Here is a 13,629-nt window from a genome sequence, read left to right as displayed (position 1 = left end):
GATTTTCCTGGCCTGGCACAGATGTTCTGATAGCACTTAGCTGCAGACTATTGCATTCTTCTCTCAATATTTTCTTCAGAATATCCCAGTCACCTGGGTTGACCAGAATTTGCCTCCTGTCTGCTCCCTTTCAGCCTGTGTTACCATTGGGCAGGAAGGAGCCAGTGCTAACTCTGGTAGGTGACTTGGGGCTTACTTTGGGAAGATGCAAATTTAGGTTACGTTAAAGATATCAGGGGCCACGTGCAGTGGCTCACGCCTGTAATCCCAGCACTTTGGGAGGCCCAGGTGGGTTGATCACTTGAACCCAGGAGTTCAGGACCATGGGCAACATAAGACCCCACCTCTACAAAAAAATGTAAAAATTAGCCAGGTGTGGTGACCCGTTCCTGTGGTCCTAGCTACTTAGGAGGCAGAGGCAGGAGGATCACATGAGCCCTGGAGGTTGAGGGAGCTATGATTGCACCACTGCACTCCAGCCTGGGAGACAGAGCAAGACCCTGTCTCAAACAAACAAACAAGACAAAACAAAGATACTGGGGAATAACATATACTACTCTGGAAGGGAGATATTTGACTTTAACTTACTTCTACTTGGTTAGGTTTCCTTGGGGGAGGCTCCTTAGTACACACATGATTATCAGGTGTGCCTAAAAACTTGAACTCTAGAATCCAAAAAATTTCGAAAAGGAAATCTGGCCCAGGCCTTCCTTTAGGGACATCTGAGCATGCACCACCCCTCACCCTTTCTTCCCAAATGCCTCAGGTGTGGCTATACCACCCTGACTTCCTGAGGCAAGGAGTAATGAAATCTTCCCTCTCCAGTGGCTCAGCCTCCTCCGCAGTCCTGGTGCCCAGGGCCCTGGGCTCACCTAGGCTTCTGGGGTGGCCGATGATCAGCAATAGCAACAAACTAGCACTGGCCAGCACACCCATAGCCTCCACGCTTCGGTCTCGCACGTCCTCCCTCCCTGCAGGCTGCGAAAACTCTGGAGGGAAGGCGGGGCAGCGCCCTTTATTCCCTCCCGTGGCGCCTATGGGCAGCACCTGCCCTGGCGCCTGGGTTCACAGGTGTCCCTCTTCACGATCATTTCATCATTGTGAGCTGCCGCCACTCTCTGGTCGTCCCTGGTGTCACAGCGCCCCGCCACCTAGCCTTAGAGACTGGCGCGAGGTGGCCCAAGGGGCGGCAGGGGTGCTCACACGTGTGCAGAGGTTCCTGCCAGCAGATCCAGAGCAAGCCAATCAGTGGCCTGAAACGCTTAGCCCTTCGAATTCTGTCTCATATTGGGGAATGCGGTCCAAGCTCAGGGGCAATGAAGCTGTTTCCCCACACGAAACACAGGCAGGACTGCTGAAAGGCGGAGGCTCATGAAGCTTAGTACAATACTGCCACTTCTGAGAAGCTTGTTGAAGCCTTTGAACCTCTAGAGTTTTCAAAGAGTGAATAGGAAAGATCAGGCTCGAAGTGACATCATTTTCTGGGTGGCAGCACTGTCCTCCATTTCAGCAGAATGGGCCAAAAGCTATAGAATCCATCATTTAAGATGATTAAAATTAATCTATTGGTGAGATGTCACTATTTTCCATGAATATTATTTTGTAAGGCTGAATTTAGAAGACAAAGCCAGAATTTGTAATGGTCTTATATTTTGTCAGAAAATCAGGGCAAGGCTAAGTGGACATTCTATATATATATATCAAATAACCTGGCCACCAGTCCTCCAGTGCCAGTTGGAGGATTTTACTTTCAAGTGCTCTATTTTACTTTCATGTAAAATAGAAATAAAAGCTTCTTGAGGTAGGAGGGTACATAAACTAAGGGGGACAGGTGGGAGATGAACAGGTAGATGGGAAAACAGAAGGCAGTCAAGGTGGAGATAAGGTAAGCACAGATACAAGCAGGTGACAATCTACTGGGTACAATGACCTCTGTGACTGCAGGAGAGAACAGAGGGTAAATGGACACCTTTTGATGAAAAGCCTAAAAAAAGTGAATGATGCCTGGCATTGTGGCATGTGGCCTATAGTCCCAGCTACTGGGAAGGCTGAGGCAGGAGGATGGCTTGAGCCCAGTTCTGGGTTGAATGGCACTATGCCAATCTGGAGTCTGTTCACACTAAGTTGAGTATTAATATGGTGATCTTCCTGGAACAGGGCACCATCAGGTTGCCTAAGGAAAGGTGAACTAGCCCAGGTCAGAAACGGGGCAGGTCTAAACTCCCTTTCAATTCAGTAGTGAGATCTCACCCATGAAAAGCCACTGCGCTCCACCCTGGGCAACACAGCGAGACCTTGTCTCTGAAAAGAAAAACAGAATTTTTTTTTAAATGTGACTGGAACTCAAACTTGAAACATACATCTCAAACCTTCTTGTTTCATGAACCTGAAAGCAGTTTCTGTGATTTTTTTTGCTTTGGTTTTTTTAAAACAAGGTCTCACCCTATCACCCAGGCTGGAGTGCAGTGGTGCAATCTTGGTTCACTGCAGCCTCAACCTCCTGGGCTCAAGCGATTCTCCCATCTTTGCCTCTCAAGTAGCTGGGACTACAGGAGCACGCCACCACGCCTGCTAATTTTTTGTATTTGAGGTGCAGTTCACCATGTTGTCAAGGCTAGTTTCTGTGATTCTTATGTCCCGAGTTCCACTACACTAAAAAGCTCTAGAGCTCCACTGACCAATGTGGCAGACATTAGCCATATGTGGCTATTTAAATTAAAATCAATTAACAGGAAATCAAGTTAAAAATTCAGTCCTTTAGTCACACTAGATCCATTTCAAGTGTTCAGTAGCCACCTTGCCTAGTGGCTACCATGTTGAACAGCACAAATATAGAATATTCCGTCATCACCAATAGTTCTGTGGGCCTGTGCTGTTCTTGAGAGTAGCACTATTTTCTTTTGAGTATTTATTTCAAGGAAAGACACCTCGGATGACAGTTTGAGTAGATGACTCGTTGGTTTCATGCGTGCGTGTCTAGGGGGTGCGGGGTATCCAGCATGCTCTTAAGGTAAGCAGCTCTTCTGTGAAAAATAAAACATTGAAACTCCAGGCTTCAGTACTGTCCAGGGAATGTCCAGGTGTGGTGGCTGCCTGAGCAGTGGCCTTCACCACTCTCCTCCCTGTAGTCATCACATGGGGGTGACCATTTGAACCACCGTGCCAGCTCCAGGGCCATGCCATTCTCCAGTAAAAGCTCAGAGCACCCACATGGACCTAAAGCCCTCTTTCTTTTTAGCAAGAGGTAAGATGAAACCCACCAAAAAGTCTTTACTAAACAAAACAGAAAGAACTAGAAGGTGAACATGTGCTGTGCAAGAATGGTCAGGCCAGCAATATTCAAGTTACTGGTCATACCATGGCCAGCCCTTGCGTGAGGCTCACAGGTGCTGTCCCCTTTCACTCTTCTGCCCATGGGACACAGCTTTGCAGCATATTCTGTGGTTTCTTTGTTTCAAACCTGGGAATCTCCACGCGCTGGGGCATTGTCTCATTTCCTGTTACAGGACAACTCCCTTTTTTTCCAGAGTTCAAAACCCACAGCTTCAACTGAGACCCCATTCTTATATACCAAGGTTTACTCCCTTACAGGCCTCACAGAATAATGCCTTTCCATTAAGTGGAGAAAGAGCCATTCAATAAGAATTACACATCATTAATAGCCAGGCCATAGGCCAGGTTCAGTAGCTCATGCCTGTAATCCCAGCACTTTGGGACGCTGAGGCAGGCAGACCACCTGAAGTCAAGAGTTCGAGACCAGTCTGGCCAACATGGTGAAATTCCATCTCTAATAGAAATAAAAAAAAAAATTAGCTGGGTGTGGTGGCACATGCCTGTAATCCCAGCTACGGGGGGCTGAGGCATGAGAATCTCTTGAACCTAGAAGGCGGAGGTTGCAGTGAGCGAAGATTGTACCACTGCACTCCAGCCTGGGCAACAAGAGTGAGATTCCATCTCCAAAAAAAAAAAAAAAAAAAAAGTCAGGCCATTAGTTTTAGACTCAAATGTTCTAATAAAGTAATGGTTTAAAAATAAATTGAGTTTGTAGTTATATTAAAACATCCAAATGGAAGAATCCTCTTTTTATGTTTAAAATAACTTCAGAAAAGGAAAGGATATCAAGGAGAGGAGTGGGCTGGACTACCCCCAGAAAGTGGTGACTTGTGATGTACAGCAAATCTGTCTTTAATTTGGACATCTTCACTAGCATTGGACAACTGTGATCTGCTATTCAAAAAGCTTGGCTGTGAAGGACAGATGGAGATGTGATAGCAGCTACAGATAACATGAAATAGAGAAGGATTTTTTTTTTTTTTCAAATTGTTTTGGTGTTGATTACCTGTGTATGTGCTTTAAGATAGAGAAGAACTGGGCCGGGCGCGGTGGCTCAAGCCTGTAATCCCAGCACTTTGGGAGGCCGAGACGGGCGGATCACGAGGTCAGGAGATCGAGACCATCCTGGCTAACACGGTGAAACCCTGTCTCTACTAAAAATACAAAAACTAGCCGGGCGAGGTGGCGGGCGCCTGTAGTCCCAGCTACTCAGGAGGCTGAGGCAGGAGAATGGCGTAAACCCGGGAGGCGGAGCTTGCAGTGAGCTGAGATCCGGCCACTGCACTCCAGCCCGGGCGACAGAGCGAGACTCCGCCTCAAAAAAAAAAAAAAAAAAAGATAGAGAAGAACTGACAATTTGACAAGAGTCGGCAAAAGAAAGAAGTTAAAAGATGAAGGAGAAGTTAAGGAATGGAATGAAGTTCCATAAGCGGCAAAATTCAGAACCTAGGGTCCTCTTCTTCCATTATGATAACAGGAGAAAAGAAAGGATAGAATTAGGTGCAGGTAAATGTATAGATGAAGGGCAGGGCACTGGGGGATATCGGCTTTCTACCTTTTATTTACTCTGTGAAGAGAGAGGTGACAGCATCTAAGCATGATGGGGGAGTGGATCTGGAGTGGGCGAGTACTGAATTGGCACTGTGTGGAGGAAGGGAAAGAGATCCGACAGGAAGCACATAGAACAATGCAATGAAATGAGTAAATGAATGAAAGAAGGAAGGAAGATGGTCCTTTTAAAAAAATTGTTAAAACAGACACTCCTGGTGACACGGACATCAGTAGGTACTAACCATGAAGTACTTGAGAGACTGAAACCAGACATACTTATTTTAATCATATTTTATATAAAATAGACATTTACATAAATTTAATCTTGGAAAGACCTAGTCAAAGTATACATCATTAGACTCAATGGGAGAAATACTTTATGGAAGATAAATTCTAACGGGCACAGCCAAAGTAACAAAAATGTACATTTGCATACAACTGATCAAAACAGGAAGTACGAAAAAAGAACAGGATGCAAATCATTTCCCCCTGACAAAAGGAGGGATCTGCATGAATTACAGCAAATCAAATGATTTCCACATTGTAAAAGCAAGCCATGGCTTCTACAGATATTTTAATTCCTTGGGAGAACGTTTCACCTCATCTTTTTTTCCCCAGTAAAGTAACAATCACTGTAGGAATTTTTAAGTGCACAGACTGTAAAATAAGAGTAACTACCTCTGCCATGTTCAAGCATTTGGGCAATTCAGTCACTTTTAGGGTTGTATCATTTAAAAAAGGGCAACAGTTATGAATTATCTCATCAGATGCATAGTGTTTTTCAATCCAGATTCAAGAGTAACCATTAGAGTTACTCATTGAGCTTAATGGAAACATCAAACCAACCAGTCCTTTCATGGGTGGTAAACCTGACTGAGACACTGGTCAACTTGGCTCAGGTAAGGTGGCTCTTCAGTGGCAGAGCTAGAACTAGCACTCAGATGTCTTGATTCTTGGGCTAGTGTACCCCTTCTATGGACCAGCAAGATAACCCCCAAAGGACATCACACATATTGAAAACTACCAAATTTGATACATATACATATACAATGTGTACTACTGAGAATGCGAAGAAACTACTGGATTTTTAGACATAGATGTGTCTTTCCAGGTGGGAGTCAATGGTGATCTATGCTTACAAACCAATAATGAGCATATATTGTGGTGGATGCTGATTTTATGAGTTACAGGCCATAAAGACTTTAATTAAAAAGATCAATTAAAATCAATATTTTAATATCAGCCAACTGATTGTTATAAAGATCTTATCAATTCTGTTGTGCCACTTTGATTGATATTAAACCATGCTTTTAATTGCAGTTATTTTCTGTTCTCTTTAAGTTACATGGCTACAAATAAAATATTGAGGGAAATAATATTTTTTAGAAGAACTATTCAACATATTTTCCTTTTGTATCAAAGACTTCAAGAATAATCATAAAATGTTATAATATTTCTCTATCTTATTTTTGACACCCTAAGCTTTTATTTTATTCAACTGCAGCCTAAATGCAAGATTTGACAGGTATTTATTATTTTCAAATGTCAAAAGATACCATCTAGATAGCTAAGTTAAGCTATATTTGGGAGATACCAACATATAATCAAATCAAAGTAAATGTAATTTTGAAACCAGGAACAAAAATTTTTAAAAAATCACCTCTAACTATATTTGTTGTGAATGTCGTTCCTAATATCCTCTAGATTTATTATTTTAAGAAGGTGAATCCACCACAAAATCAAAGCAAAAGTTTCTTTTTTTTTTTCATAAACAGATTCTAACAAGTACGAGTAAGAAATAATTAACAAAAGCTCATGTGTGCCCCAAATAAAGATAGAGATGTAGGCATAAACTCTATACCACGGACACCTTCTATGAGTTACGAAAATATCAGTCATATATACTGGGCACTTAGTCTGGTACATGCAAATTTCAAGGCAATTCCTCTCCATCTGAGAACCAGGAATTCTGTAATTTTAAGGCCAAATTGTAGTCCAATTGCCACAAGTGCAAAACCACCCCACATAACCACCTATTTGTGAATCATGGAATGATAGCCTCAACCAACCAATTGTGCCATAAATCATTGTTAAGACTTCTTTGGCTCATTTTAGTATAGATTTAAAAGTAAAAATTGCAAAAGATTATAAACATCTATTATTTTGTAAAAGTTACAAACTCCCATTACAGTTATCAGCCTTGTAGCGGTTCTCCAGCCTAGCTGCACATTGGAATCATGGACAGCCAGGATGATTCAACCGGAGATTCTGAAAGGTCCTCAGGTGATTCCAAAGTGCAGCCGTGTTGAGAGCCACTATGTGTGAGGGAACAGATGTCAACTATCAGCTGAATGTAGCTCTTCAATCTGAGAACCTGGAATGTCTTACAACGACAATAGGAAACGCACATTTGCTTTGTTTCTCCTCACATTACAGTTATTGCGGGCCAGTTTTGATAGGACAGTTTGGATTTTCTCATTTAGTCTGACTGAAAAACCGTTTCACGAGGCATTTGCACAACCACTGAAAAACACTGCATCAAACTAGGTACCACCTATTACAAATTTCAGATTCTTATGCTAAGGGTTGTGAAGTACTGTAGGAGGTTGGAATTAAAGTGCGACAGTTCTCTTTGTTTTGTGATAGGCTTTAAATTAAACAACCCAAAAGGATATATCTCAGGATTCTCTATAATAAAACTTCTTTTCCTCCAAGGCATTTGCATCTTTGGTTTAGTTCACCTATGTTGTATCACTGAAACATGTTTTACAAACACTGTTAACAGATCGAAAGCATCTGAATCATTTAAAAAATCCTGAATGAATAATTCATAAGGTTAAAATAAGCTGCTAAGGCCATTCTTGTGGCTTCTATATCAAAGGATACATAAAGAAATGGACACTTATCAGGGATTTTGAAGGCAAGAAGAACTGATTCTAGGTACAAAAAAAAGGAGAGGTTAGATGGACTGGAAAAAGAGGGGTGATATATCCATGAGGAACTCTAAATATAGCTGGAAAAAAATAACAAAGCTGTTCAGAGTAACACAATCATAAAATGAAACTCTGATCATTGGTTCAAATGTTCAGCCAGGCCAAAGCAACTCCTGTTTTATCCTCAGCCACTTTCCTTCCTACCCAGAACCTGTTTAGGAACCCAGTGCAAAATGAAAGTGTGGACCTCTTGCTCAAAAATTATTAAGACTCGTTAAGAATTTCAGCCAGACATGGTGGTTTATGCCTCTAACCCCAGCACTTTGGGAGGCCGAGGTGGGCAGATCGCTTGAGCCCAGGAGTTTGAGACCAGCCTGGGCAACATGGTGAAATCCTGTCTCTACAAAAAATACAAAAATTAGCTGGACATGCTAGCACATGCCTGCAGTATCAGTTACTTGGGAGGCTGAGTTGGGAGGATCCCTTCAGCCAGGAAGGTCAAGGTTATAGTGAGCCATGTTTTCGCCACTGCACTCCATCCTGGGTGACAAAGTGAGACAAAGTGGAACTGTGTCTCAAAAAGTAAGTAAAAATCAGACATTCAACTGAGCTCAGCATGCCTCAGAGTGCAGGGCCCCGTGGGACTGCAAAAAATGCACATCCATGAAGCCAGCTGTGCTCCTCCATTTCAAGAAGGTGCTATCAATCCACACGGCAAGTATACTTTCATTAAGGGCAAACTAGGTGCACCTCTATGATGAACGAGGGCACTCCATTTTTATTATAAAGATAAGTTCCATGTATTATTTCGTGTTACAAGGACCAAATGAAAATAGTTACAAAATACATTTAATATCTTTGAAAAATAGTATGTGATTTATTTTCTTATATGCACTGTTTTAACTGTGAAACTATTGCATTGGCCACATCTCAGTGAAGGTATTCACTTGGGATAAAAGTATCTGATCCAACAAATAATTACTTTTTTAAAAAAGAGTGCTTACTTTTAGTGTTCAAAAGATGCCAGTGTGTGTAGACAGAGTGACAGTGAGAGAAAAAGAGAGGGAAGGAAAGGGAAAGGGGGTACGGAAGGATAGGGGGAGATAGGAAAGCACCTACCAGGAAGCAGACAAAGTTTCCTGAAGGTCATGTGATCCTTCACCCTCAGAAACTTTTAGGTTGAAATCACCATTTCCATTATTCCAACAAATGTACTCTCCTATCTTTATTAGCACTTCAAGTAAGGCGTAATAACTGTTCAAAATTTGGGGCTCAGTCTTTTCCATTAAAGTTTTAAGCATGAGTTTTTATCACAGATTATTCTGAAAAGTTGTAATAAAGTCCTAGACATTAGGGCTTCATGTTTTTTCAATCTGAGGGTGGGGTTGTTATTTTACAATAAACACGGGAGTATGTTTCTTGACCCTAGGACTATGATTTTGGGAGGAAGAATATATCTTAATTGAGGTTGTGGATACATTCATGTTATATAACACGAAAAATCTATTAGAAACAAGCGATGGTAGTGGTAATATATACATTATTGGATTACTGATGCACACAAAGAGATACATGCTAATTCAAATTCTGTAATCATTTGCATTTAAAATACTCCCCTCGCCACGCCTTCTGTGGAAATTTTTCTTGTTTACTTAGACTTACCTTGACAAAACAAATAATAACACTGGGCTAGTGCTTCCTGATACTGGGTTGAAAGAAGCAGAAGGCTATTTTTACCCTGCCCTGACATGAGCATGTGAATTATGTGAGCTTTTAGGCTATTATGTCTGAGTGCTACCTGGCTCAGCACTACAAACAGTACTGCCTGGAGTGTTTTGGTTTTGTTTTTAATGATGAAGACCAAATTAGAATCAGGTGTTCCAATTTCTTCACTTCCAAAACATACTACTGCCAAAACACTGAAGGCTGATTCCTCACATCTCTTTAGCAAGTGAATAATCAACACAAATTTTGGAATGGACTGTTAAAACTTAACTATTTTACAATTTAGATTTACATTTTATAAGATCAGTTTTGAAAGCTGATATTAAAACCACTTTGTACAGAGAAAAAAGTGTGTGTGTATATATATTAATTATTTTATAAGTTATGAAATAAATAACACTAAAAATAAATGTCAAATTGTGAGTTCAACTTTGCCTTCCCTATCTCTTAAATATAAATATATATTTAAAATTTGAATTTAGATCTTTACCCTAGATTTTTAGAGCATTCTCCATAATATTCTCAAAACAAAGAATTCTAGGTATTAATCATTGATGTTCTAAGCCCAGAATTCTCATTAAGCCTAGGAACACAAATAAATAGAGCTCTTTTTCCATCTAGTTAGAATCTATGAAGATTTCTGTGATACATCATAAAGGTTCCTCAATGGTTAAATATATTTTTCAAAAAATAATAAATCTCATGATGTCTGAACATTAAGATAAAGTAGGACATTTCTGTCAGTTAATATCTTTAATTTTTTATGTAGAATATACTATTTTTTCTCCACCAAAATAACAATATATTTGCAGGCGGGAATATGTATGATTTTAAATGCACTTTTGAAATCTTAGAGCAGAACCACTACTCTAGTAATACTTGTAATAAAATTAAAATAGTTTTAAACACTTCCATGAAGAATCAGGGGTGCCCGGCTCCTTGATTTCCCCCTAGGGATAAAGACATCCATAAACAATTCCACGAGCGTCCCTTTAATTTCTCAAAAAAGCACTAGTAATATTCTTAGGGGGATATTAGATAAAGCTCACTTAGCAATAGCCCTTTTTCCCCACATATTCTGGAAGGTTCTACAAAAGCTATTAGATACTCATTTCTGGTTCTGGAGAATTAAATAAGCCAATTCTTGGTAGGATTTTCCAAATGGCTTACCACAGAGGATTTATCCTCTTTTGAAATATTTCATCCCATAAGGAATAGAAGCTCTGCCTTCACAGCATTTCAAGCTTCTGTATTTCTGGGACAAAAAATGTCTAAACAGAATTAGAACTCCAGGTCTCAAAAGCACAGAGATCTATCGAGAGAAATCTGGAGTTAAACCAAACAAAAATCTGTAAAATGTGTAAATGTCGTTCTCCTTCCCTCTCAGACCTTCTTGCCCTTGTTTGCTGTTTTCGTCTTCCTTCATGGAAAAGCAAGTCCTTCAGCACTGGCCTACCAGCAGATGTCCCAAAATGTGTCACCCTGAACTCAGAATGAGCGAAAATCTCATGAGTTGTGCCCCTGCTGATGTGAAAAGCAAGGCTGCCATCACTCCCCTTTCAGAGGGACCACATTATCCTATGAGGTTGACTCAAACGGTGCTATGTTTGATCCTTTTCTCGAACTTCTTGTAATCGTTTTTCTAGGCGATCCAATTTGGCAAGATTTTCCTTCAGCAGTTTGCTGTCTGGAACCAACTGTAAGGCTCTCTCATAATAAGCTCTTGCAGACACATATTTTCCCTGGGGGTGAGAAAGAGAGAGCAATTACATTCTGATCCATCACAAAACTCTCTCAGAGAACGAAGAGACTAAGAAACTGACCCTCTGCCCAGTTTTGCATTAATGTTCTCGTATGGAAACTCTGTCTGTATGTGTAATTTTATCCTTGTCTATTGGTGCTTTTGGAGACTCTATTTGTTTTAAGCACTAGATCAGCTGGAGAATGTGAAAGAGGAGAGTTATACTGTAAGGATAAATGACAGAAAAACAGATTTTCAATTCTACTAATGCAGGGTGTGAGGTTATCATTTCCTAGTGTCCTCAGGGGGCTAGTACTGTTCCTTTGTAATTAAATGAAACCATGGCACAAAATTCATATCAGGGGAATGGGGTGGAGGGAGTGGGAGAATGAGAGAAGAGAAAATGTTTTTAAAACTGCAAGAAGAATGATTAAATAGTTTGTGTGTCCACTCTGTTTAGTGATATAGCAGTTATTTTAATCTTCAGCTTAAAACTAAAAGTAACTTTTGCCTAATAAAGTTTTTATGCAATGAAAAGTGTTGATAAGAATGTGAAGTCAAATTTTCTACTACCGCGGGTTTGCAGCAGTATGTACCAGCTGTATACTTTTAGTGCAGTATAGTATATCACTCCTGACCTACTAAACACAACTGTCCCCACCCTCTGTTGGCTTCCAACTATTTTGTTTGACTCTTCACCTAGCAACCATGTGTGCCTGGTCCCAGAAGGGGTCCCTGGCAACTCGGTCATAGCTATTAGCTTTTTTCAGCACTTTTTCTGCTACTGGATATATTACCTCCCTTATTCGTTCTACCCTCTTTTAGATCTGTATTCTGCAAAGTCTCAGAGCTAAGATAGTTGGAGTTCCCCTCCATTACAAAAAGTATCAATTTGTTCCATCTATTTTTATTTATGGCTCCCATGTGGATAAATACCAGTGACCCTCTACATTTCCATCACAATTAAAAATTATATCTCTTAGAGTGAAGACACATGTAGCAACAAGCAACTTATCGAATAAGGATTATCGATAATACTTATTGAATGCTTACCTATCTTCCAAATACCTGTCAAAAGCTTAGACACATAGTGAGCGCTCAATATGATACTATCATTACTGTTACTAGTGACTATCCAGGCTCTGTATCAATAGTGTCTATTTCTTACTGTATTCACTGGTCATATTGGTGAAAAGGAAAGTGGAAATGACAGAACAAGAAATTGTGCATTAGATATCCAGGCACTGGCATGTACAACAAAAGGAAGTATTAACAATGACTCTGATAAGAAGTTAAACAGATTGCTGAACAAGTGGGAACTTGCATTTGCTATATTCAATTATTATTGTTTTCAATTCGAGGATATGTCTTCCAAATGTCTTCTGATTTTTATTAGCCTTAACACTTACATGCAGACAACTGTACACTTTTGGGTCTAAGAGTGCTCTCACAATCTGTTTTGCCTGCAGTTAATTTTGAAACGATTCTTCCAGGAGGCTCCTTGAATGTCAGCCCCAGTCAAGGGCCTTGGGTTCTTCTTCTCTGATCACCAGGCTTCTCTGTCCTTTCTCACAAAACCCAGTTCCTTTTCTCTTCCTCAAATTGCCCTTTTCTGAACTAAAGTAGAAGCTCTATTTTTTTTTTTTCCCTCTGTAACCCAGGCTGGACGGCAGTGGTGCAATGTCAGGGCACTGTAACCTCTGTCTCCCAGGTCCAAACAATTCTCGTGCCTCAGCCTCCAGAGTAGCTGGGACTACAGGCGTGTGCCACCATGCCCGGCTAATTTTTGTATTTTGTTAGTAGAGAAAGGGTTTCACCATGTTGGCCAGGCTGGTCTCAAACCCCCAACCTCAGGTGACCTGCCAGCCTCAGCATCCCAAAGGGCTGGGATTACAGATGTGAGCCACTGTGCCCAGCCTAGAAGCCCTATTTTAAAAAATAGTTATATCCCTTAAGTCAGTGTCTCCAATTCCCTAGATGCTAGGTAAAACATCTGAATTATCCAATTTCCAGAACTGTGTTCACTTGGTGGCCACTAATCACAAGTGGCTTTTCCAATTTAAATTAGTTACAATTAATTAAAAATTCAGTTTCTCAGTTGCACCAGCCATATTTCAAGTGCTCAATAGCCACATGTAGCTAGTGGCTACTGCCTCGGACAAGGCAGATACTGAACATTTCCATTGTCACAAAAATTCTGCTGGACAGCACCATTCTAGAAAAATGCATATTTACGAGGTCAGGAGATTCAGACCATCCTGGCTAACACGGTGAAACCCCGTCTCTACTAAAAATATAAAAAAAAAAATTAGCCAGGTGTGGTGGCGAGTGCCTGTAGTCCCAGCT

General features: G+C 40.7%; 2 protein-coding genes across 4 annotated transcripts in view; both read right to left on the bottom strand.

The window, feature by feature from the left end:
- OVCH1 (ovochymase 1) overlaps nucleotides 1-936 on the bottom strand; it is a 56,208-nt gene extending 55,272 nt beyond the window's left edge. Inside the window, exon 1 of the mRNA XM_033222536.1 lies at nucleotides 873-936. Coding sequence (XP_033078427.1) covers nucleotides 873-936 — 64 coding nt within the window. The remainder of the gene's footprint in view (nucleotides 1-872) is intronic.
- A 4,222-nt stretch (nucleotides 937-5,158) lies between these two features.
- Nucleotides 5,159-13,629, bottom strand: part of TMTC1 (transmembrane O-mannosyltransferase targeting cadherins 1) — a 294,086-nt gene continuing 285,615 nt past the window's right edge. For all 3 annotated transcript variants that reach the window (XM_033222533.1, XM_033222534.1, XM_033222535.1), the window contains one exon: nucleotides 5,159-11,284. In XM_033222533.1, the coding sequence (XP_033078424.1) occupies nucleotides 11,144-11,284 (141 nt within the window). In that variant the 3' untranslated portion in view covers nucleotides 5,159-11,143. The remainder of the gene's footprint in view (nucleotides 11,285-13,629) is intronic.

The sequence above is a fragment of the Trachypithecus francoisi genome, unplaced genomic scaffold (assembly GCF_009764315.1).
Source record: "Trachypithecus francoisi isolate TF-2019V2 unplaced genomic scaffold, Tfra_2.0 Lachesis_group11, whole genome shotgun sequence".
NCBI lineage: Eukaryota > Metazoa > Chordata > Mammalia > Primates > Cercopithecidae > Trachypithecus > Trachypithecus francoisi.
This window is presented reverse-complemented; position numbering and strand designations above follow the sequence as displayed.